The sequence below is a fragment of the Artemia sp. Qi Xiang Cuo genome, chromosome 3, assembly GCF_049724085.1.
Source record: "Artemia sp. Qi Xiang Cuo chromosome 3, ASM4972408v1, whole genome shotgun sequence".
NCBI classification, from domain to species: domain Eukaryota; kingdom Metazoa; phylum Arthropoda; class Branchiopoda; order Anostraca; family Artemiidae; genus Artemia; species Artemia sp. Qi Xiang Cuo.
Genome location: NC_142796.1, coordinates 33,069,075 through 33,096,013, shown reverse-complemented (window position 1 = coordinate 33,096,013; position 26,939 = coordinate 33,069,075). Strand labels below are relative to the sequence as shown.

At 35.3% G+C, this 26,939-nt stretch overlaps 1 protein-coding gene across 2 annotated transcripts in view; it reads left to right on the top strand.

Moving 5' to 3' along the window:
- Nucleotides 1–23,685, top strand: part of TfIIA-L (transcription factor IIA L) — a 54,942-nt gene extending 31,257 nt beyond the window's left edge. Inside the window, exons 5-7 of one of the 2 annotated variants that reach the window (XM_089086888.1) lie at nt 438–604; nt 6,453–6,542; nt 23,453–23,685. In XM_089086888.1, coding sequence (XP_088943014.1) covers nt 438–604; nt 6,453–6,542; nt 23,453–23,560 — 365 coding nt within the window. In that variant the 3' untranslated portion in view covers nt 23,561–23,685. Of the gene's footprint in view, nt 1–437; nt 605–6,452; nt 6,543–7,827; nt 8,292–23,452 lie in introns of those variants that run through there. The other variant, XM_089086887.1, reaches the window with a different exon arrangement.
- Nucleotides 23,686–26,939: the final 3,254 nt, after the last annotated feature.

The window sequence follows — 26,939 nt, the reverse complement described above, 5'->3', positions numbered from 1 at the left end:
ATGGGCAGGCAAAATCTCTTAATTATTTTTCCTTGTAATATATGTTGCAACACTAAAAGTAATAGAAGTATCTCGTTGTTTTTCGTTTCCTAGTGTAATTTGTCCATGTTAAATGTATTTCCACAAATTGTGTGTCTTCTACTTCTTTATTTTTTCTGTGTTTTCTAATACCTTATTCTGTAGTAAAAATAAAGAAGGGACTGTGTACGGAACTGTTTTTACCTGAGACTGTTTACCTGGAACTGTTCACCTGAGGAAATTATTCTTGCCTAAAGACATCTATTGATTCTTTCAAGCAGAAAGTTCAACAGATGTATAAAAATTTGTAATCAAACTGAAAAAAGGACCAGTGAGGCATTGGGCAGTTGATGTGGCTGGTGCTCCAAAGTATATTATATAAAATATAATGGCAAAATGGGTAATCTAACATCTTTTAGGAGGTCATCCAAGGCCTGTTGTACCAATTGTATCTCAAATGGACGGTACGAATGATTCGTCAGATGAAGATGACGATGATGATATTGATGATACTGAAGATGCTGACGATGACCCAGACCTTAATGATGATGAAATCGATCAAGAAAACGAAGAGGTTGAAGAGGATGTAAGTTATTGAATGATGACGTTATATTTTAACTAGGGCCTGATCGATATGGTTTTTTGGGGTCCGATACCGATATATAGGTAGCGTACCAATACGATACCGATATAATTTGCCGATAAATTTCCCCTCCAAAAAAACCTTACCTAAAGTTTAAACCCCCTATTCTCTGCCCATATTCATACTCACATGTTTATCCCTGGTCTATTACACACCAAAAATCAGCCTTAATAATTCACTCTGGATTCCAAAAATTAGTCTATTTACAAAAATTATTTGAGTTTCTTTATTATTTCTGATCAGCAGCTTCTGAGCACACAAAAGAAATGTATATATATATATATATATATATATATATATATATATATATATATTATATATATATATATATATATATATATATATATATATATATATATATATATATATATATATATATATATATATATATATATATATATGTATGGTTTTTTCTTTTTCTTTTTACACATATTTACATTTACAATTCAAAATCACAAAAATATTTTCTCTACTCTTCACTTGAATTTAATAATACAAATTTCCTTTCAATTTGACTTAAAATATTCCAAACTCACTACTTTTTTTCAAATTTTACCAGATTCCTCTTTTCTTCATCACCCTGAACTTTAATTTTGTACCTTTCGCTCAAATTAAAAACAAACTGAAAAATTCTTTTATTTTGTTTTGCACTTAAGGAACTCGTGGTCTAAACCATCATCCACTACTTCCAAACAAAAGGAGTACTTTTCATCTTCGTTTCTCAAGAAAGGTGACATTCTATTTCGGTATGATAATATGTATCGCTTGAAACATAAGCTCCCTTACTTTTGGCTCCATAGGGAATGAATGCAGATTCCTGAACGCTCTTTCAAAATTTACAAACGGTTCTTTTTCATTTACGTGGTACCCACCATTTTCCCCTTCGGGAGTTAAGAGTCTGGTAATCTCCATTTCTTTGCTATCTGCCATGAGAAGCCTTTTCTGTTGCAGTTGCTTCAATATCTGGACTGAATCTTTTATGAAAGCTGGGACATTTGTCTCCCAATTAGTTGCGGTAGGCTCATTTAGTATGGGAAGCAACCAATTCTTTGTCATTTCAAAGTGAACTTGGGATCCATTTAAAAATTTGAGTGTCATCCGGGTAAGCATATTTTGGCACATTTTTCGAAAATCCATAACACCAAGACCTCCTTATTTCTTTGGGAGAAAGAGTATCTTCTTACTCAGTTTTTCTAGCTTACCGCCCCATATGAATGGCCACATATAAGTTCCTATTTTGTTTGCTATAGGCTCCGGGAGGGGTATTACTGGGGCCAGATAGAGTATTCATGATACGCAATTCATGTTGACGAAAGTTGATCTCTGAAACAAGGTAAGATTTCTGTCTATCGTCGCCTTATAGAAGATGCTGATTCTCGAGCAGTTTCTTGCCCCATGCATTTTGTTTGCAGTTCCCTCTGACTGATAATTCAATTCCAAGTATCGTCGCTGATGGACTGACTTCTAGCCAAGTCTCTTTTTCCAAGTCCCTTGTCCAGGACGCCTTTGGGTTTTCAGCTAAAGGGAGGATCTTACTCTTTTATTTATGAATCCTTACGGCAAAGTTTTTCTCATACCGTTTTAGGCCTAGCATTACTGTTTTAACGTCGCTTAGCCCATCGGCGAGGAAATTGACATCATCTTTAAAAGCTTCTGACTTGAGAACTACAGTTGGCAGTACTCTGATACCCGTTATTGTAGCTTCTATGTATTTTAGTAGCAGGTCTAGATATATCTCGAATAAAAACGAAGAGCTTGGGTCGCCTTGTCGAAGAGATATTTCGAGGGGAAATTGTTCGGTGAGGCTGCCGTTAACTACCACTTTCGCTGTTGCATGACGGTATAGATTCTTGTAAAATTCCACAAATTCACTACAAAAAGAATACTTATCCGTCATCAATTTTCACAGCAAATCAGGGACAACTGAATCGAAAGCTATGATAACATCAACACATATTTAACACCCATTTGAGATCACTTTCTGATAACTCTTCTCTTTCAAGGAGCAAGTCCCTTTAAATAGCAAGAATATGCTGGACTTTCCGACCCTTTATGCCCCGTGTTGGGTCTTACCCAGGATCTCTCCTATTAGTTTTTTGAGCCTATTCATTAGGTGTTTTGAACATAATCGGGTATCAGAGGGGAGTAGAGAGATGGGCCTCCAGTTCTCAATACTTTGTTTATCTTCCTTTTTTAAGCACTAATTTAATAATCGCCAGAGTCTGTTCCGGTGTCACTCCTTCACGAATCATTTCGTTCATTGCTGTTAACAGAATTTCCGAAATTTCACTAAAAAAAAAAAAAAAAACTTTGTAAAACCATGACTTAAACCGTCTCCTCCTGGGACCTTCCCTGTTTTAGTAGAACTCAACGCTTTCTTAAGCTCTTGTTCAGTTATTGGCTGAGTCAACATTTAATTTTCATCACTAAAAACTTTTTCTTTACATCGAAATCATCAAAAGCGTTTGCCTCTCCTCCTTCTTTCCTTTTATACATCTCGGAAAAAAAGCCATAAACCGTCTTTTTTATTTCTTCATGATTTGTTATTATCCTTCCGTCACTTGTTTTGATTTTTCTTTATTCTGCTTCCCTCTCGATTCCTTTTGGCTTTCAAAATGGTCGCCCGGCTTATTTGCTCGCCTTCATGCAGGTCGTTAAAACGATTTTTTATTGTCCAGTTTTCAAACTTTTTTTGTTCATCATGGTATTCGAAAACGGATTTCCTGTCTTCTGGTCTATTTCATCTTTCATTTGGCTTAGGATTTTTCGTAAAAAATGTTCGTGGGCTAAAGGCTCTTTCCCTGTCTTTCTGTAGGTCTTTTTGAAAATTTTTGATTCCCTGTTTAAAGTTGACCCATGTTGTGAGGTGGCTTTCTTTCTGTTTTCTTCCAGTAAGTATTTGTCTGATTTTTCCTCGAATTATTTCTTCGTTTCCTTTATCCTTAAGAGGATCGGAATGTAGGTTCCAGTACAGAGCCCTGGCAAATCTTGTTTTCATATTTACATCACCTATCTGTACTCGGACAGCATAATGGTCAGAGAAAAAACATGCTCATGCTGAATAGAGTTTACAGTCTTTTCCATCTCCTTTGATATGTAAATCCTGCCAATTCTGCTTGCTCCTCGGCTTCCTATTCGGGTGATTTTTCTTTTTCATTCTTTTTCTTTACTATCCATATATCTCCTGAATCATATACTTTAACCTAGTTTTTTAGATCTTCACTCACTTCCTTTTTAAGATTCGCTCCCTTTCTCGTTGGTATATCCTTTTCTCTGGCTACGCAGTTGAAATCGCCCATCAATATTTTATAACCTGTTACCGGAACGTATCTAGGTGTGATGTTCTGAATAAAATCAGCTCTGGCTTTAACGTTGTTACTTCCCAAAGGCAAGTGTACGTCTACGAGCGTGACGCTTTCAACCTGGAGGCTACATATGGTTCCATCTTCTTCAAATTTGAAGTTCTCCAGGTTCACTAGAATATCCTTCTTTAAGAAAAATCCTCTATCGAAACATCCACTTGTTGAGAGAAACGAATAACCACTTTCTTTTATTCCTGAAATGCTTGATGTATTGACCTCTTGGACTGCTAATATATCAAAATATGAGACTTTCAAATACTTTGTAAACACTTCCTGCGGTTTTTTTTTGTTTTTTTTTTTTTTTGCTTTAGGGAGTTTAAATTTAGGGTTCCGATTGTTAAATTCATTTTTTGACCCTAATTTGTTTTTGTTATGTTTTTTTTTTTACTTCTTCTTATTTCTTTCCTTTTCCTTTGTTTAATTTGGTCTCGTTTTCCGTTCCTTTTGTTTTTCTTTCCTTTGATTGGTTGTTTCCGTTGCTGCTCCTTATTGATGCTTCACTGAGGGTCCATTTTGCTGTTGGTATCTTTCCTCCTTGTTTCTGAGCCCCTTCAGCGGGTTTTTGAACGGTAGATGGTCTCATGGTTCTCTTTTGGGGTTCCTCTTTTTTTATTCTTCTAATTTTTCTCTTCAGGGCTGTTTAGTGTTTTTTTTTTTTTTTTTTTTCTCCAAGCTCTTCTGTACATTCTCTTCTGAGCTCTTTAGAATAAGCTCTATGGTCATTGATGGTGTCAATTGATTTTATTCCTTCCATGGCACTACTTGAGCGTGATTGCTCATTGGCGACAGGCCTAGGCGTTCCCCATGGATTGAGTGACTGTCCGCCCAGCGGGTTTGGGCTTAGAACACTGTTTTTCTTCGTGGTTTTTTTTTCAGTTTCTGGGGCGATCTTTTGCTTCATGGGTTTCATTATGGCATATGTTGCATGCCTTGGGCTGCTCTGGGTAAAATTTATTAATTTTTTCATCCACATTGAAGATGTTGATAGACGGGGGCATTGGTGTTTCAACATACATTAGTGCTGTAGCTCGACCAGTGTAAACTTGTATAAACTCGTCACGGCTGTATACTTTTCTTCTAATATTCAAGACTGTTCCTTAAACCTGTAATTCTTTCTTTATGTCTTCGCTGGTAGCTTCTCCTGGAATTTTTCGCAACTGGACAACGGTCAGGCGTCGCCCAGTTCTGTCTCCGTTTACGGGATATACACCGTTTTTGAATCGCATCTTGGGTTCGTTTGTTTTGCATTTTGATACAAGGTCGTCTGCCAGTGTTACCGATTTCATAGTGACCCGCCTGTCCGAATCTCTTGAAATCGTCGGAGTCGATCGCTCTTACTAGTCCAGCGTTTAGGCCCAGTTCCTTGAAGAACCGATGAATGTCGATCTTACTTCATTAAAAACTGATTCTTCCATCATTCTAAAATCGAACACAACCGTACTTCCAGACATATTTTTATTTTTTAATACACTTCTAATAAACACTATCGAAACTTTTTCTACATTATGAAAAATCACAAAAACACACCAAACAAATCAATACTATAAAAAAAAACACTTTATTCTACACTCACACTAACAAAAACTTTCTAACCCACAACTTATTTATCCTTTCTTTTTTGACGCGCAAGTTCTCAGGCCGAACTGTTTCAGCCGGCAACCCTGCGCGCTAAAATTTTTCAGACGCGTAAGTTCTCCGGCCAAGATATAAGCCGGCAACTCTGCATAGTGACACTTCCAGCCAGGTCACAGGTGACTCATCAAATTCAAGTCACCTACCACTTATATACTAAAAACGGACAAAAACAAATAAAAAAACTGCAAATTTCACACACAAACTCTCCCTTCTTTATACCATAATTTCCATATAACGGAATTATTTTTATATTTTTTCACGAACACAGCTTCCATTAACAGCGTTGCCAGCGCTTTGAAGTAGTGTTTTTGTCGATTTAATCCAGATGTTTGCACAGTAAATACAAATGGCAAGCACTAGACAACTCTAGACGGACTTCGTAATCAAATTGAAGTATAAAAAGGTTTCAGCATTTCGCTTCACTATAAACAAGTTTTAAATCTCACCTGGTTTAAATGGTTCTTGCCCAAATGAACAATTTAATAGTATCCTATGGAACTTGGAAGCAGTAGCGCGAATTCACGAAAATTTAGAGTGTTGAAAATATATTTTTTTAAATCTAGGGGAGAGGGCAATTTAGCTGTTTTTCGAACTTCTCAGAGATCTAGATCTTTTTCAAAACCTAGAAGAGGAGGCAAAGAGATCTAGGGAATGGAGGGGGCCAAATGCTTATCCCACCTTTATCGGTTTCTAAATCTCATTTTCAATTAATATTGGATAATAATTTATCCGAGAATTCTTTAAGTATTGGATATTAGTTCTGTTTTAATTCTTGTTCTTTTCTCCCTTTGCAGGAACCTTTAAATTCAGAAGATGATGTTAGCGACGATGATGTATCACAAATGTTTGAAACAGACAATGTTGTTGTCTGCCAGTTTGATAAGGTAAGATCAAACTATCATACGTTTAAACGTGCTTTTCAAAACTGTATTTTTTTTTATTTGACCGATAATTACCTTAATAAAATTATTTCTTTCATCTTGAAATGACGACGCTCTCGTTTTGTAACGCATTTTTACCGCTTTTGAGTTAAACATGCTATCTATGTTTGTTTCCCTTGCTAAATTGCTTCATAAAGCGATTGCACAGAGACTGCAAACTCTCAATTTCCAGGATTTGGTTCATTTTTTTCACACCTGATAGTGGGTCAATGACTCATTAACTTATGTAATCAAAATTGAAATATGTTTATACAGTTCTTACATTTCGAGGGAGGAAAGGATTTGAACTTAGTATACCTAGCAATGTTCTTGCCCTTGAAACCAATTCATTGTTGTCCTGGCAAAATACTTAAATTATCAGAAATGAAATTAATGACTTTATTGATAATTAGAATTATTCGATTCATAATCCTTTAATGCTGCTCTGAAGCAAGACATTTTGGCAACAACCCGATGCTTTGGCTCTTTACCGATTTTCGGGTTTGAACTTGAAATTTAGTCCATATAGCACGTGCTGATATAAAAAACAACAGAATTTTATCTATCTCCTCACAAGGAAAAATTGCTCAGGTTAACACTGTCTCTGTTTTTGTCTTGTGTCTTGGGAAGAGGGTTAGAATATTAAACGTGTTTAATATTAAACATACTTTTAATAATTACAAAGATTTAAATATTGAAGACATAGTAAGGCTTGTTGTTTCATTGATTAACGAATTTACTAGGTTAAATTGAAAACCTTAGGTTAAGTTGAAACAGTCAAATTGAAAACCTAATAAGGCTTGTTGTTTCATTGATTAACGAATTTAAAGGGTTAAATTGTTATTATATTGTAACTATTGTTTTTCTTGTCTGTCGGTGCATGTTCAAAATTGCTATGTTACGTTTTTGCTATGATTCTGAAGGTTATTTGCGATTAATTATTAAAATTTAGATTTATAAAACTCCAAAGATATATGCCTTCCTTGGGAAATTTCAAATTACACAACCAAAGGATAACAAAATTCTTTCTCTGCTTAAATAATTCCTTCCAATATGTTTTTTTTGTGTGTTGCAGACACACTATCTTTTACCTGGTATTATAAAATACAGGCTTTTCATTCAGTTTATAATAAGTACTGTTGGGTGGGGGAGGGGGTAGCCCCTTGAGCTCTTTCATTCATGTGCTCTTGTGCTGGAAGTAAGGAAGGTGAATTAATAGATAACAATTATGGACTTGTTTTGGTTTCAGATCACACGAACCAGAAATCGATGGAAGTTCCATTTAAAAGATGGTGTAATGAACATCAATGGCAGAGATTACGTATTTCAAAAAGCAAATGGGGATACAGAGTGGTGAACAAATGCAATAAAATGCTGAAAGATAGTGAATGTTTCTTGTCACATTTGATTTTTTTTTCTCCTTTGTTTTTTTTATGCTGTATAAAGTTTACTTTGGTTTTAGCGATTTCAGCGTCAAGAGAATAATTTTTATACATTGTTTATTCTAATTCTGACATTGAGCTGTTAACGCAAATGAGGAAGAGGAAAAATACAGAGCTGCTGCGATAATGGAGCCTTTTTTTTAATTTAGAACCCCTTCTCAATTTCTCTCCTCCATTTTCTTGAGGACATTTTTCAATTGCTTAAAATGCTTACCATTTGCTCCCCAAAATTAATCACTGCAAACACTTTAGAATTAAACTTCACGCTTTATAGCAAATGTGACAAGATTTTTTTTTTTTTTTTTTTTTTTTTTTTTTTTTTTTTTTTTTTTTTTTAGTGAAGAGGAAAAACTAAGCAATGGCTTAGACTTAGGGAAGAATACTATCTCATATGTTTTTCACTTCGTCTTTTTTTATGGCAAGAAGGTACAAAAGAAGCCTCTATCGATTAGTACATTTTTCTTGTATTTTTTTTTTTTTTGCAATAAAACTGTAAGTAGATTCTTTACCATAATACCATTACTGTGGTGTAAGGCCGTATCAAAGGGGGGGGGAGTAGGTACAGGGTTTGATCCTCGGCCGAATATTTTTATATAATAAATATCGGTTTCGATAATACGCTTCGATATTCGATATCGATATTTGGTCCGATATATGGATATATCAATATTGATATCAAATGTCGCCCAACACTAGTCAAGAGCCTAATTTTTATACATTGTTTATTCTAATTCTGACATTGAGCTCTTAACGCAAATGAGGAAGAGGAAAAATACAGAGCTGCTGTGATAATGGAACCTTTTTCAATTTAACCCCCTCCCATTTTCTCCTCTCCATTATATGGAGGGTATTTTTCAATTCCCTACCATTTGCTCCACAAAATCAATCACTGCATACTTTAGAATTAGACTTCACGCTTCATAGCAAATGTGACAAGATTTTTTTTTTAGTGAAGATGAAAAAGTACACAATAGCTTAGACTCAGGGAAGAATAGTATATCCCATGTTTTTCACCTCGCTTTTTTTCTTTTTTCTTTTTTCAAGAAGGTACAAAAGAATGTTTAATGGAATAGTACACTTTTCTCGTATACAGATAATGCCACTTGCTAGTTTCTGATGTGCTGCTTGGGCTGAAATTTTTAATACTTATCTCATAATGTGCAGGTATGAAATTACGGCATCTTTTATTCCTTAAACAATATCGTTGCTAGCGTTTCTCTTTATAATGATCTTTCTATGACTGTTAGCAGTAGCACTGCCTAAAAATGGGCTAAGTGGACTGTATGTATTTTTAGTTTCACTAAGGCGCTTCGTATGAAAGAGTTGTAGAAACTTCGGAAGGGCTCATTTGATTGGAAATTAAAGCTTATAGTACTCTTTGGAAGAAAAAAAAGTGATTGTAAGGCAACCAACCTCCTCTCGCACCCTCTTATTTCCAATCCATCCGATTAAAAGTTTGCGTTAGCCACTAAAAACTTGAGCGTGGGTTGGAGGAGGGGGGCAGCCCCCTTTATATAATAATCTCTGGTTATTTTTAGTTTCAATCCTACTCCATGCTTTCAGTTTAAAAAACTTATTTTTTTACGTAATATCTGATAATTTTTTAAGTCATGTCCGTGGAAGATTCTGTGGGTGTTGAAACGCACTCTTATAGATTTAACATCAATAGCATTTATATATCAGATCCGATTGAAACAGACGTATAAGATATAACAATTTATTATCAGGAATAAGAAGTAAGGAGCGACGCGGCTCAATAATAACCGAAGCTCTAAAAATGGATTTTGTTACCGATAGATTTATCAAAAGAATCGGTTTATTATGCTGATTCCAAATATATAACTATCATAAAGTTTAGTGGTACCCATTGAAGGCTACGAGCCTTGATTTTCGAAAAAGGGAGGAAACACCCCCTAAAAGGCAAAGAATCTTAATGAAAATCATACCATCAGATTCAGCGTATCAGAGAATCCTTCTGCAGTGGTTTCAAACTCCTATCTGCAAAAATGTGGAATTTATATATATTTTTTTTTGCCAGAAGAAAGATCACGGATGTTTTTTTTTTTTTTTTTCAGGGGTTATAGTATAGACCAAGATGTCCTAGAATATTGGGAGAGAGCTCATTCCAACAGAAATTAAAAGTTTTACTGCCCTTTTTAAGTGACCAAAAAGATTGGAGGGCAACTAGACCCCCTTCCTCCGATCAAAATTTTGAGATAGCCATTTGGTTCAGGATAGTTGAAAGGCCCAATTACTATACTTTTAGAGATAACATCACCCCCAAAGCCCCTGGGGAAAGGTCGTAAAGTTAAAAATTTGCCGATTGTTTACGTATACCATTTGTTATTGGAAAGCATGTATATATTTTTGGATGGGGGGGGGGGTGAGTTTTCTGCTGGGAGAATTTTCCATGGTGAGAGAAGTTTCCGGGGGTGAACTTAAGTGAGGAAATTTTGCACTGGGAGAATTTGCCATGATTCCTATACGAAATTATTTTTATATGTCTTGCTTTCTCTTTACCAACTAAATTTTACGCGTGGAGATGTTAACTGTAATTTCCCGGGGTAAATTTTCACCGGGATTGAATTGTCTAGAGGATATTTCCATGGAGAGAAGATATTTTTCCGTGGAAGTGGAGCCAGATTTCCTGGTATTATTAAAAAAAAAAAATATCTGAAATTAAATATAAAAAACAAGTTTTTCAACCGAAAGTAAGGAGTAACATTAAAACTTAAAAAGAACAGAAATTATTACTTATACGACGGAGGTTGCTCCTTCCTAAACACATCCCTCTTCACGCTAAAGTTTTTGAGTACTTTTAAAAAAGCTTCATATTGTTCCATATTGTTCCCTTGTTTTTCAAGAGTCGCTCTTAAAGAACTGGGACAAAATTCAAACTTAAGCGTAAAGAGTGATGTGTTGTGGAGGGGCAACCCCCTTCCTACATACCCTCCCCCCCCCCCCGCACGTAATCATTTCTGTTCATTTTAAGTTTTAATATTGCTCCTTACTTTCAGGTGCAAAAATTGTTGTTGTTTTTATATAATACTCAGAGAAGCATGAAATTGGACAAGTAATTATAATCGTGTAGTTCTTAGGCTCTTTAGCTTTAGAACTGTTAGGTCTTTTAACTTTAAAACTTTATGCAAGAAGCGAATCTAGCTAATAGCATGAAGGTCTTAAAAAGGATATTTTTTTTAACATACATACATAAAAAACATAATTTTTCAGATATTTCTAAATTCGTAAAATTCTTCAAGTTTAAACTTACCCATCAAAAAATACAAACTTGAGACAATTAATCCGATTTTAGGAAAAGGAAAAAAAAATCCCCAAATGGACTTAATCATCTTGATGAAAATTACACCATCAAACTTAGGATATCAGGGAGAGTTTATCAATTACCTAATTACAAAAATGTGGACTTTTGTTCTTTTTTCGAGAAGAAAATCATCAAGGGTTGTTTATTTGCTTTTTTTGCTTTACGTGAATGTACCCAGCCAATAGCCCTAGAAAACCAAAGAAGGCTCATCCAAACAGAAATTAACCGCTCTATAGCACTTTTTCAGAAGGCGCAGAGTGCGTCACAGCAGAGGTGTTTTCTACCATTTCATGGAACAAAACTTCAATTTGCTACAAAGAGGACAACTAAAAAGTGAGGGCAAACTGAGGACAACTGCATCAGAGTGTGCCTGATGCAGGGTGATGATGAGATTTATATTATTGATTCAAAATTATCGAAAACTCATATATGAGCCTACTATGTTCAGAGGCAGTAATTGTTCCCAAGAAATCGTGTAGTCAATATAAAACAGATTAATATGGACATTTGATTTATAAAGCTTCATTAACTAACTTGAATCACTTGATATTTGATAGAAATTATGCAAAGTAATGTATTAATGCGCATTAGCTAATATGTAGGAGGCCTGATAGGCATTCTCTAGGTATGGGGGAGGATGTGCCTGAAAAAGCGCATTTTTATCACAAAAATTGTCAGACTCCCGTGAGCCTTCAAATAAATATAAATGAGGTACTGGGTGGAGACTAGAGACTGATTTTTAATCTACCTTCATTTGAACTAAGCCTGAATATAATGCAGCAGGGTGATGGCTCCCCTTTTATTGGAAAAAAACGTTCTCTTTGTAATATTAGACATTAAATTTATTTCTTTATTTTTTAAATATTAAACGGTTCGTCATAATGAATTTTAACTAAATAGTGACTCGTACTAAAACTAACCAAGACTCTAAAATGAATTTTGAATTGCGATGTCTATACTCATACAAATAGCTTTTTATACCAATCGTAAACATATAAAACTTACCGAGTTTAAAGATACCCACCAAAAGCTACAAGCCTGAGAAAATCTCTCGTTTTTGAAGAAAAAGGAAGGGGGACATCCCACGAAGTCATTTAGGGGGGCGTGTCATTTAGACAGAAATTACACAATCCAGTTCAGCAAACCAGAGAACTATGTCGTAGTTGTTTTAATGCCAGCTAATAAAATGGAACATTTTTAATTAGTTATTTTAAAACTGCTGATTAAAAGCTACTGGCTCTTCGAAAATTTGCATAATTTGTGAAACTGCAATCAAAATTCCCGAAAAAAGAATGCAGTAATTTCCAAGCTATTTTATTTTAAGTAGGCCTAATGAAAGTATATTTCCAACTCAGGTAGTAAGCCGTCCTAGCTAAGTGGTTGGCGTGCTGGGTTCCGCCGGATCAATATCGCTAGTTTGGACCTTAAGGGTCTAGTGCCGTCATACTGAACTCAAGTATTTTCAATGTTTATTGGATGTTTGAACTCCATTTGTCTCTAATGAACAGGAGGGCTCACACCCTTTCCCCCAACTGGTGTAAATCTCAGAACGTTGCGTGTACCTCATAGTTCCTCCACGCTTGGCACAGCCTTCACCACACATCTAGAACGCTGGGCACGCATTTCCTGATATACATAAATTCTGGAAGTTCGCCCTCCCTTCAACCATTAATAATAATAAAATTTCAGAAAGCTTTCGTTCTGGCTGAGCTAAGAGTGTTTATTGGTAAACTTCAAAAAGAAATTTGCACCGAATATTTTCTCGTAAAAAATTGTTGCCAATGTGTCAAATACAAACTTTCTAGCTGTTTTTGTTGGTTGCTCTAATTTTCTATTATTTTTTTATGACTTACCAGCAGGAACAGTACTTGGTGCTTTATTATTCCTTGGAATTCGTAAAAAATATTCTATTTCCGATTTAAATTTATGCGTTCTTTGTTGTCCTGAATTCTAGTGCTGAATTAATTTTGTATTATTTAAATACTACCTACTTTTAGAACAAAAGTTTATCCTAACGCGTTTTAATATTTATTATTTATTGAAATTAAATAAAAAAAAAAGCAATAAGTTTTTCAGGTGAAACTAAAGACCAACATTAAAACTTAAAATGAGCAGAGACTATTGCGTATTTGAGGAAGGATACCCCTCCCTCAACTCTTAATCTTTGAGCTAAAGTCTTAAGGTTCTTTTCAAATAGTTCTCATTAAAATTCTACGGCTTTTGTGTTCGAACCTAAAGAATTAAGGCAAAAAGTCAAAACTTTAGGGTAAAAAGTGAAGCTTGAGGAAGGAGTGGGCTCCCTCACATACAGAATAATTTCTGATCGTTAAAAGTTTTAATGTTGCTCCTTAATTTCAGCTGAAAAAACTTTATCCACTGGAAACACATCCGTGTTAACTTCTCTCCTTGAAAAATCCTCTCCCCATCAAAATAGATCGTCCCAAAGAAATCTTCCGTATACTTCCCAATAATATTTATTATACGTGGACAATGGGCAAGTTGCATAACCTACAACCCTTTCCCGGGGGTTTATGGGGGGTCTTGTCATCCCCAAAGGTATAGTTATTGGACCTCTCAACTATGTTAAATAAAGTGGCTATCCCAATATTTTTTTTCAGATATCTTCACAGAAAAAAGGTCTTGGGAGGGGGGGGGGGTGCTAATTTCACTTAAACCTTTTGGTTACTTGAAAAATTCGCTTGAAACTACGTTATAAGGACTGTTTTAGAACTATTTTGAGACACAACACTCACTCGTCTTAGTGGAAAGTCACGGCAAGCTGGAGATTTAAATTTCGTCTACTGTGGCCTGTATACTTTTTTCTAAGGGTATTAACACATTCACTTCATCATCTTGTTTTTTTCTGCAATAAATTAAAAAAAAGTCACCCATTATAAATATTTCCTCGCTTTTCCTGTAATATACCCTATATGTAAACATTGGACGAATTGTGGAATCTAAGTCTTAGCCCCAGATACTGTGGGGGACCCTGTCTTCACTGAAGACATATATATTATGCTTTGTGACAATTTTTAACAAAGTGGCTGTAATAAAATGTATAACAATGCATAGGTGGGTGAGGAGCATATAAAAAGAGCGAATGGTACCTGGTTGCCCTCCAATCCCTTTTGACTCTTGAAAAGGCCACTAAAACTTTTAATTTCTAATCGAATTAGCTCCTTCCGAAGTTCCTACGGCAACTTCTATACGAAATGCCTCGATAAAAAAAATTGTGCCCATATCGCTTTTTACTTTTACATCGCTCCGTTGTATGCTTATTAAAAAGAAAAAAAGAAAAGATTTTTCAGCTGAAAGTAAAGAGCAACATCAAAACAGAAAACGAACAGAAATTATTCCGTATAGGAGAGGGTTGCCCCGCTCCTCAATACCTTGCTCTTCACACTAAAGTTTATTTTTAGCACTTTTAAGCTTCTTATTTTAAAAAAAATTGTGAAAGACAATCAAACTTTAGCGTAAAGAGCAAGGTATTGAAGAGGGGTTCCTCTCCCATAAAACAAAACCCTTGTAAAATTCATTCTGGACAATTCTATCCTCGCTGAAAATTCCCTCCCACTAAAATTTCTTGCGGACGATTACGCCTAAAAAATTCTCCTTAGCACACTTTCATTTGAAGAAAAACTTTAATTTCGAATCGTTTTCAATTCACTCCAGAATTACCCCTTCTATGGAAAATTTTTCCTGGAAATCTCCCCCTCCAGTGGAAAGTTGCTTCCGTAGAAAATTATCCCATGGAGAAATTTTCCTGCAGAAAATTCTCACATGGAGAACTCATCCCGCGGACCCCCCTCCACTAAAAAATCCCCCAGACAATTCTAAACCCGCTGAAAATTTCGCCTGGACAATTCCCCAGAACATTTCCACATGCAAAATTGAGTTGGAAAAGAAAAAGTGAGACAAATAAAAAGAATTTTGTATAGGGATTCTGTCCTATCACCCCAGGGTAAAATTTCCCCTGGAAACTTCATCCCAGAAACTTTCTCCCCATGGAAACCCTCTCCCAGCAGAAAATCCCCCTTCTGAAAAATGAATGTATATTTCCCAATACCGAATACTATATATAAACAATGGGCTAATTTCATAACTTAAAGTGCTCCCCCCTGGGGCTCGGGGGTGGGGGGGGGGGTCATGTTACCCCCAAATACATAGTTATTGGATATTTCAGCTATGCTTTACTAAATACTATTTAAAAATTTTGGCCGGACGACTTTGAGGGAAAAGGAGACGACTGTAGGACGACTTTACGTGGTGTTCTCGTTTTTTTTCCGAAAATTAGGCAATTTTTCTCCTGCTCGTACCTCTTGATGGGTAACACTAAACTTAACGAATCTTGTATATTTTGAATTACCATAAAAAGCCAATTATTTTGATGTATCTATTGATGTAAAAATTCTGTTTCTCAGAGATTCGGTTACTATTGAGCCGAGTCGCTCCTTACTTACAGGTCATTGCAACGAACTGTTTGAAATTTCAACTTGTGTTTTAAAAAGACGAACCTCAATTTCAGACTCGTTGTTTAATAAAACAGCCGAATTTTAGTTTGGAAAGCAAAGGAACGACAAAACGCTCATAATTTATTACCATCATCTTATATTTGATGAATTATAGTTTATATAAATAAAACATTTTGTGTAAAATCTGGAGAAGCTGTAAGGAAGTCACAAAAGCTCCCACACCCAAATGTCATTTCACTTTTTCGAGTTACTTCATACTTCTTTTGAATAAATGCATCCCTTGAATGTAATCTATAGAAGTTTTAAATTTGTTTACTAAAATCATAAAATAAAAATACTAATAAGAATCGTTATTCTATTCCCTTCTTTCGACTGCCACATGCTGCTTTAGAAGATCAGCGAATAATGTTTCATTCTCTCCAAGTTTAAATGACATCTTTGTTCAAAAAAGCTCATACCTAAGTATGACTCGATTTACCTCTGCCATTCTAAATACTGTGTTGAATCTCATACCGAGGGTTAGAATATTAAACATGCTTTTAATAATTACAAAGATTTAAATACTGAGGAATTAATGAATTTACTTGGTTGAATTGAAAACCTTAGGTTAAATTGAAGTATTCAAATTGAAAACCTAGTGAGGCTTATTTTTTCATTGATTAACAAATTTACTGGGTTAAATTGTATTCATGTTGTAACTATTGTTTTCTTGTTTGTCAGTGCATGTTCAAAATTGTTATGTTGCGTTTCTGCTATGACTTTGAAGGTCATTTGTAATTAATTATTAAAGTTTATATTTCAAAAACTCTAGACATACGCCTTCCTTGGGAAATATCAAATTACATAACCGAAGGATTGCAAAATTATTTCTCTGCTTAAATAATTCCTTCCAATGTTTTTTTTTTGTTGCAGACACACTATCTTTTACCTGGGATTATAAAATACAGGCTTTTAATTCAGTTTATAATAATTACTGTTTGGTGGGGGGGAGGATGTTAGCTCCTTGAGCCCTCTCCATGGGCGCCCATAGGCTGAATTTTATGGGGGCTTACCTGGTCTAATCGGCACTTCCAGTGCTGTATAATTGAAATCTCAAGACAAAATATCATAGGCAGCGCGATAGCACTGCCAAAGTAAAGAGCGACGTGGGCACAAAATATTTTTTTTTTCGACCAGAGCACTTCTTATAGAATGAAATGTCATAGGAACTTCAAAAGAGCTCATGGAGGGCAACCAGCTCCCCTCCCCCTGTCAATCACTTCCCCAAACACATCCAATCAAATTTTGAGATAGCCATTTTGTTCAATCTAGTTTAAAGGTCCGGAAATTATGACTTTGAGAATGACAGCCCCTCCCCCCCCCCCACAACCCTCAGAGCAAGGGTTGTAAGTTATGCCCTGTGGGGATATAAAGTTTTTCAAAGAAAGGGTGGTCATATAAACCTCAGAGGGGACTCATTTGATTGGTAATCAGAAGTTTTGCTGGCCTTTTTAACAGTCAAAAGTGATTGAAGGTCATCCAGCCCCCCCCCCCCCGTACACAAATCATTTCCTCAAACACATTTACGGGGGGGGGCTTAACTGGTCTAACCGGCACTTCCAGTGCTGTATAATTGAAGTGTCAAGACAAAATATCATAGGCAGCGCGATAGCGCCGCCAAAGTAAAGAGCGATGTGGGCACAAAATATTTTTTTTAGACCAGGGCACTTCTTATCGAACGAAATGTTCATTTTGCCATTTTGTTCAGTCTAGTTGAAAGGTCCAGAAATTATGTCTTTGAGGATAACTCCCCCCCCCCCCATATAGCCTTCAGGTCAAGGGTTGTAAGTTACGCCCTGGGGGCATATATGGTTTTTATAGGATTTGAATCAGAAGTTATAGTTCTCTTTTTAAGAGTCAAAGTGATCAGAAGGCAAATAGCCCCCCCCCCCACACACACACACGTCGTATTTTCCCGAAACGTATCAGATAGAAATTTTAATATGGCCTTTTGTTGTCATAGAAACTTTGAAAAGGGCTCAGTCGGTTGGTAATTGAAAGGGCTAGTGCCTTCTTTAATAGTCAAAAGTGTGATTGGAGGGCAACCACCCCCTCCCCCACGCCCATCATTTCCCTAAACACTTCCAGTCAAAATGTCGAGATAGTTATTTATTTTGACGTAGTTTTAAAGTCCAGAAATTGTGTCTTTGAGGATGAGAACCCCCTCACAGTCCTCAGGGCAAGGGTTGTAAGGTATGCTCCGAGGGCATTTAAGATTTTTATGGAAACGGTTGTCGTGTAAACTTCGGAGGGGGATTATTGGATTGGAAATCAGAAGTTGAAGAGCCATTTTTAAGAGTCAAATTTATCCGAGGACAGCTATCCCCCCCCCCACCCCCATGTCATATTTTCCCCCAATGCATCCGATAGAAATTTTAAAATGGCCATTTACTCAAAAATAGTCTAAAGATCTCATAACACGGCCTTTGGGGTTGACACAACCCCCAAAGAATGGGGATAAAGTTGTAAGTTATGCCCCGGGGGCATATAAGGTTTTTATGAAGAGGGGGTCTTGTGATCTTAAGAGGAGGCTTGTTTGATTGGAAATGCACAGTTCTAGTTCCATTTTAAGAGATAAGCGTGATGGAGAGAAAATAGCCCCCCCCTCTCCCTGATATCTGGTTTTCCCCAAACACATTCAATCTAAATTGTGAGACAGCCATTTTGTAGCCAAGAGTCCAAAGAGAATGTAAACATGTCTTAATTAATCAAATATAAGAAATATTTAGGCGGACGTTGAACTAAATCAAAACAAACTATGAGCATGTAAACTTTCAAAAAGGTGACAAAGCAATATCTCAAGAACAACTTATATTATTAAGTTAGATCTTAAAAAGTAATTTGTGGGGGATTTTGAACTAGCCAGAAGGCACTATGTCTATACTTTTATTACTACAACTACAGTTACTGTAACTAATGACGCTAAGAGTGTTAAGGTGAAACTTCTAGAAAGTTTTTAGGGGACATTCCAATTAAACGACAAAAACTGTATACATGCAGGTTTTCAAAAAGCAATATCATAGGCAGCGCCACTCTGTTGTAGCTAGAAATATCATTGAAACCTTTAAAGAAGCTAATTCGATTCAAAATTAAAAGTTCTGGGGTCCTTTCTAAGAGTAAAAAAAGATCGGAGGCCAATCAGCCCATCTCTCAAGCCGATTTATTTCCCAAACACATATAGTAAAAACTTTGAGACAACTATTTTGTTCAGCATAGTAGAACGGTCCAGCAACTATTTCTTTAGGGATATTGGGCATGTCAAACCCCCACAATTATGCCAAACTAAAGATTCTTATAGAAAAAAAACGAAAAAGATATAAAATATTTTTTTTCATGAAAATGACTTTGTCAATAAAAACCGAACAGAAATTCACATAAAAAAAAACTTTCCACAAAACAAGCTTATCAAAGAAAAGTAAAGAGCTCCATTAAGAAAAAAATGGGCAGAAATGAAGTCAAGTAATCATCCAAGCGTAAAAACTACCACAAATCACTATCAATAAATAAATTAAACTAAAAATGAACAGAAATTAGAATAAATCGCCGAGTCAAACTCGAAACGAGCAAAAATTAACATTAGTAGGGCTGATAACTCCCATGCCTTCTCAAGACCAGAACTTAATTTGTGCTTTACTGAAAACAAAATATGTTTAAATGTTTTCACTGTTTTGATTAAGTAAGTAAAAAAAAACTTTTTTTACTCACTGTTTTTTACCCATTTTTTATTTTAAGGAATAAATATCAGTGTACGTATAATAAACTGACAATCCATGATCATTTTTTTATAGTAAAGCCTGAGTTATGTTCTGGTCTTCAGAGGGCATGGAGGTTGTCAGCCCTAGTAATGTTAATTTTTTGCTCATTTTGAGTTTGACTCGGCAATTTATTATAATTTCTGTTCGTTTTGAGTTTCATTTAGTTGTTGATAGTTATTTGTGGTAGTTCTACGCTTGGAAGATTATTTGACTTTATTTCTGCCCATTTTTGGCTTAATAGAGCTCTTTACTTTTCTTTGAAAACTTATTCTGTGGAAAGTTTTTAAATTAATACAAACATATGACACCGTCATTCAGCCGGAAGGGAGGGGGGTCTGGCACCCCTCTTGCCCTCCCCCCTTATGGGCGCCCATGGCCCTCTCTTACATGTACTTTTGTGCTGGAAGTAAGGAAGGTGAATTAATAGATAACAATTATGGACTTGTTTTGGTTTTCAGATCACACGAACCAGAAATCGATGGAAGTTCCATTTAAAAGATGGTGTTATGAACATCAATGGAAGAGATTACGTATTTCTAAAAGCAAATGGGGATATAGAGTGGTGAATAAATACAATAAAATACTGAAAGATAGTGAATGTTTCTTGCCACATTTGAGACTTTTTCTCCTTTTTTTATGGTGTATAAAGTTTACTTTGGTTTTAGCGATTTCAGCGTCAAGAGTAGTGTTGTGGTACATTTTGATTAATCGATATATCGATATTTTTACTTTCGGTATTCGATATATCGATATCGATATTTCGGATCAGTTTTTTGCTTTCTCATAGATTTGCCGAAGTTCAGTAACGCAAATGTTAAATAAAAGATATTTTGTATGAATTTTTTTTCAAAATTCAAATAATGTAAAACCAAACAATAAAAATAAACTTAGATTACATAAATGAATATAATAAAAAACCAGATTTAGAATTATTCGGGCTCAGGAAAAGAGAAAAATAAATACTGGCTATTCAAAAACATCAGCATGTCTAGGTTTTTCCCTGAGAGCCGGTTCCGCCTTGGAAAACACTCTTTCTGAAGGGACACTGGTAGTGGGCACAGACATGAATTTCATTGCAACTTCGTACAGGTGTTTCTGGGACCCCATAGCACAAGACTTTCACCACTTGAGTGGACAAGTTTCTATTGAAACTATTGGCTCCCTATTGAAACTTGGCAGAGCCATAATATATTCGGCTGCTGTCGAAACATGTCCTGCATTAACTTTAAGGACTTCATCGCGTGAACCCAACAAACCAGCATGATTCTGACATGACTGTATCGCAGAGACTGCGATGGTACTTGTATCTTCTGATCGAGATTCAACAGCGAGCAAGGCCAAATCTATCTGGTTTGCAATTTTGTTCTCAATTTCCAGAAGATCGTCTGATGAAATATACATATTCTTGAAAGGCGGATCAAGATAAGTGGCAATTGCGACGGGTGTGACTTGACCAAGGCTGATAACCTACAATGCATTTTATTCAGCAAAACCTTCCGAAGCTCATAATCCACATCTGAGAATCCACCAAAATCTACCCGAACAAGGTGGCGTCTCAAAATTTTAGTCAAAGTCAGGACTTTCGAGATGGAGGATAGCTTTTAGATGAGAGCTCAATAGTTGCCTCTTCAAACGGTGTAAGCACCACAATCACGTTTGAAATAATACCCCACTCACTATCAGTGAGTATGAGGTCCACTTTACCGAGAAGCGCAAGCGAGCTTGTTACCGACTCTTTCAAATCTTGTAGACTACGCAACATAGTGAGAAGCAAATTCCATCTAGTGGTCACATCAGGTTTGAGTTTTTTGATGCAAACATTGCCAAACATGTATCCCTCCTGTACCTACTTGGGATGCAGCATCCTTTACGGCCCGAACTACATTTGCTCCATTATCAGTTACTACAGCAACAACCTTTTCCTTGATCCTCCACTCAGTGGCAATTTTCATAAAGTGAGCCTTAATAGCATCAGCAGTATATATATATATATATATATATATATATATATATATATATATATATATATATATATATATATATATATATATATATATATATTTACTTATTTTAATTTATCTGAACTGATAGCTCCTTTTCCTTGACAGAATTTTTCAGACTGAGAAAATTCACCCAGTCTGATCGGCTAGTTCAGCTTTGACAACATTCAGAATCCGAACTTTTCATTATAACATCATTTGTTTTGAACTTTTCATTCTCAGTTGGTAATAATTTACACGTATCTGACTCGAAAGCCGGAAGCGAATTCTTGCGAAAAAGATGCCAGGGTAAGATGTAAGATAAGGATAAATACAATCAATTATAGGTGAAAGAATTCAAACCTGCAAAGAATCTCGAAGATGTATGCTGAAAATTTGCAGAATTCTGATGTAGTGGATTCTCTGCGGAGAATATAGGGGATTAGAGACCCCTAAAAATTATCGGTTTCGATATTTGGTCCGATATATGGATATATCGATATCAAATATCGCCTAACACTAGTCAAGAGCCTAATTTTTATACATCGTTTTTTCTAATTCTGACATTGAGCTGTTAACGCAAATGAGGAAGAGGAAAAATACAGAGCTGCTGCGATAATGGAGCCTTTTTTTTTAATTTAGAACCCCTTCCCAATTTCTCCCCTCCATTTTCTGGAGAGCATTGTTAGTTCCCTACAATTTGCTCCCCAAAATTGATCACTGCAAACTTTAGTATTAAACTTCACGCTTTGCAGCAAATGTGGTAATTTTTTTTTTTTTTTTTTTTTTTTTTTTTTTTTTTTTTTGTGAAGAGGAAAAACTCAGCAATGGCTTAGACTTAGGGACGAATAGTATCTCCCATGTTTTTCACTTCTTTTTTTTTCTATGGCAAGAAGGTACACAAGAAGATTCTATCGATTAGTACATTTTTCTTGTATTTTTTTTTTTTTTTTTCAATAAAACTGCAAGTAGATTCTTTACCATAATAACATTAATGTGGTGTAAGGCCGTATCAAAGGGGGGGGGGGCGTGGGTACAGGGTTTGATCCTCGCCCGAATATTTTGCTTGACTCGTAAAAATATAATAACGATGATAGAAAGACTTTTTGGCAACAACCCGATGCTTTGGCTCTTTTGACTGATTTTAGGGCCTGAATGTGAAATTTAGTCCATATGACGCGTGCTGATATAAAAAAAATAATAATATTTTATCTCTCCTCACAATGAAAAAAATACTTAGGTTAACACTGGCTCTGTTTTTTGTTTTGTGTGTTGGGAAGAGGGTCAGAATATTGAAGATTCTTTTAATAATTGCGAAGACTTTGAATATTGAGGAATTGTAAAATATTCAAGATATTGAGGGGTACAGAAAATAAATGTGCCATTCAAATTGAAAACATAGTGAGGCTTATTGTTTCATTGATTAACGAATTTACTTGGTTAAATTGTATTCATTTTGTAACTTTTGTTTTTTGTTTGTTTGTCTGTGCATATTCAAAATTATTATGTTACGTTTCTACTATGACTTCGAAAGTCATTTGCAATTTATTATTAAAATTTAGATTTATAAAATTCTAAAAACATAGGCCTTCCTTTAGAAATATCAAATTACATAACCAAGGGATAACAAAATTCTTCTCTGCTTAAATAATTCCTTCCAATATCTTTTTTTGTGTGTGCTACAGACAACTATCTTTTACCTGGTATTATAAACCACAGGATTCCCATTCAATTTTTAATAAGTACTGGTTTGTTTTTTTTTGGGGGGGGGGGGTATCCCCTTGAGCCCTCTCATTCATGTATTCTTGTGTTAGAAGTAAGGAAGGTGCATTAAGATAGTAATTATGGACTTATTTTGGTTTCAGATCATTCATGTCAAAAATCGATGGACGTTTCATTTAAAAGATGGTGTTATGAACATAAATGGAAGAGATCACGTATTTCAAAAAGCGAAAGGGTATACAGTTTGGTGAACAAACATAGTAAAATGCTGAAAGACAGTAAAATTGTCTTGTTACATTCGATATTTTTTTTTCTCCTTTGTTTTTTTTTATGTTGTATAAAATTTTGCTGTATTAAACTTATGCTGTTCTAGCGATATCAACGTTAAGGACCTAATTTTTGTTCATTGTTTATTCTAATGCTGACTTGGAGTTGTTAATATAAATAAGGAAGGGGAATATACAGAGCTGCTGCAACAATGGAACTTATTTCAATTTAGAACCCCTCCCATTTTCTTCACCTCCATTTTTGGAAGACATTTTTCAGTTCCATACCCTTTGCATCCCCAAAATTAATCATTGCAATAGAATTAAACTTCACACTTTATAGCAAATTGTGACAAGAAAGTTAGTTTTTTTCTAAGAGAAAAAACTATCCTTTTGAAGGTAGATGCATACAATTTATCTCCAGTTATATGAATTAATGATAAAAGTTTGTAACCAGTAATGATTGGGAGAAAAGAGGAAAAGTTGGAAGTAATCCACGTGTTATCCCCGAAATTGATTGGAGTCAACTTGTGGAATAAAGTAAAGAAGCTTACCTATTTGCACGGTTATTTAGAACATCGTCTTCGATAGTCTCCTGACAAAGTGAAAAACGCGTGAAAAATTCATTGCATTATGTGATTATAAGCTTATCAGAGGTAATGCTCTAGCGTTGCCTGTAATAAAGAGCCCTAATTAAATTAATTCCTATAATTTTTTTCCCCTTAAAAGGAGTGGTCATATGAACTTTTTAGGGGGCTTGTTTGATTGGAAATTGAAAGTTCTAGTGTTCTTTTTGAGAGTCAAAAAGTGATCGGAGAGCAACTAATCTGCCTCCCATGCCCCCTTTTTCCCCCAACGTTATCCAAACCGAGCTTTGAGATTTTGTTCGGAATAGTCCAAAGGTCAAATAACAATGCTTCCAAAGTTTACATACCCCCCCCCCCCTACAGCCCCTGAGGAAAGGGGTGTAAGTTATGCAATTTTTATATTGTCAATATAGACGTTTTTTCAGGGAAAGGTGGAGGCATGATTTACCTTGGATCTTCAAAAAGTTTTAAGGTATTAAGGTGAAACTTTAAGACAAGGTTAAGAAGGATATCGAACACAATGCCTGCATGCTGGTTTTCAAAAGGGCGTATTAGCTCCACGGAACGGCTGAGGGTATTAAGTTACAACTTTCAGGGGATGTTGAAGAATGATTGAAAGGCAACCATTTCCCTTGTCCTTTTTGAATACCCCTCCCCTCAACATAGATCAAAATTTTGAAAAAGTCATTGTGTTCAAATTGTCAAAAGAACTAAATAAACATGCTTTCAAGGAGACCATGCCTCTCAAAGCCCTGAGACAAGGACTGCAAATAATGCAATATGCCAATCGTCTACATGCTCGGCTTAACACTGATAAAGATCTGAAAAATGCATTTTATTCGAAATAGTCTAATAGCTAAAACGTCTAATAGCTAACTCTATGGGGATGCCAAGCCCCCGCAGCCCCTGGGGCAACGATTAAATTATGCAATTTGTTCCATTTTTTATGTGCAGGACTGCAGGGCTTATCATTAGGAAAGGGAGGAATGTTTGAGTCTGGAAGTGTCCAAAAAGGCTAAGGGTTTTGAGACAAAATTCCAGGAAATGTTGAGGGGTGTGTTGAGCTAATTAGAAGAAACTAAGTATACCAAAGCTGTCAAAAGGCCTATCTGCAATATCTTAGGAACCGGTAACGGTATCGACTTGAAAAATTCAGGGCCACAACTACTACTGCTACTATTGCGGCTGCAAATGGGACTGGTCGTGACAGCTGCTGTGACAACTTTCAACTACGACTACTTGCAATTGTGATTGCGACTGCTTACAACTGCTACTAAATCAATTTGTGACTACTTTCAGCGGATGTTGAACTTCGAAACTTTAATGTTGAAAAGATTTGATGTTGGAATGTTGAAAAAATTGAAGCTTTGGCATCAAAAGAAAAAAAAACTTTCCGAAAAAGGAATTTTTTAAGGAAAAGTAAAGAGCTATACTAAACTTAAGACCAGCAGAAATAAGTCCCTGTATTAATTCAACCTCAAGACGACCAGAAATTCAATAAACAGTCATAGCAATAAAACATACAACAGGTACTAATATAATTGAATAAATAAACCTTAAAACGAGTAAAAATTCAATTGAATATTCAAATCAAGCTTGAAATGAACAAAAATCACTACAAAAAAAAAGTTTGGCTACTGCCCCCTTCCCTAACTTTAAAAGTCTAAGGGCTGGTGCGTCATTTGCGCTTTACTGAAAACGGATTACATTACGAATTTTTCTTTTGTACTGGAAACATTGAAAGTAAAAATCACAGTGAAACCAAATCTTGAGCTGCTGGGCTTTCAGAAATTAATATAATCATTTATCAAATATTCAGTTTAATATTATTAGTAACAAATCAACATTTAAATGAAAATCAATCCATTTATTTAGACAGTGAAAACAGGTACAAAAGTCTAGATATTTCGATCACATATACAGCAACCGTCATCAGTAGAAATGCTCGAGTATTAAAATTGAAACCAACATATGTATACAAAACAAAATAAATAACTTTGGGGTCATTCACAAAATAATGAGCTTCTGGGTTCCTCAATGGATGATTTTCAGAGAGAGTTCAATGACAAAGTTCATTCAAAGAACATGTATACAACTATAAACTCAACATTCCGTTTCCAATTAGAAGACACAGGAGGCTTTGCCACCTTCATTGGATTCTTTTAAATATTTGCATGTTCATTTGTTCGTCAACGACAGTGTTGTTTGAAAAAAGGATACCTAATTTAAGGGGTTACGTCGAAAATTTATTAGTTCTTTCCAAGGAGTTCAAAGACATATAGCTTTCAATAAAACGAAAATGACGCAGTAGGCTTTAGATTTTTACAGTTAGGGAAGGGGACAGTAGTCAAACTCTTGTTTTTAGTGATTTTTTGTTCGTTTTAAGTTTGATTTGAATGTTTAATTTACGTTTTAAGATTTATTTATTCATTTAAATTTAATGTTTACCTGTTCTCTGTTTGTTTTCTATGATTGTTTGTTTAATTTCTGTTCGTTTTGAGTTTTGTTAATTTTTTAATTGTAATTTCTGGTCGTTTTGAGTTTTAATTATTATCTACAGGAATTTATTTTTGCTTGTTTTAAGTTTAATATGGCCTTTTAAGTTTCTTTGAAAAACTTCTTTTTCGGATTTTTTTTTTTAATTAATCACTAGGAAATGGGGAATGTTGAGGGATATGTAAACTAAATCAAAAGACACAATGTGTATCTAGTTTATCAAAAAGGCGCACCTACAATATTTTAAGAACGGCTGAAGGTATTTTGTTGAAACTTTCAGC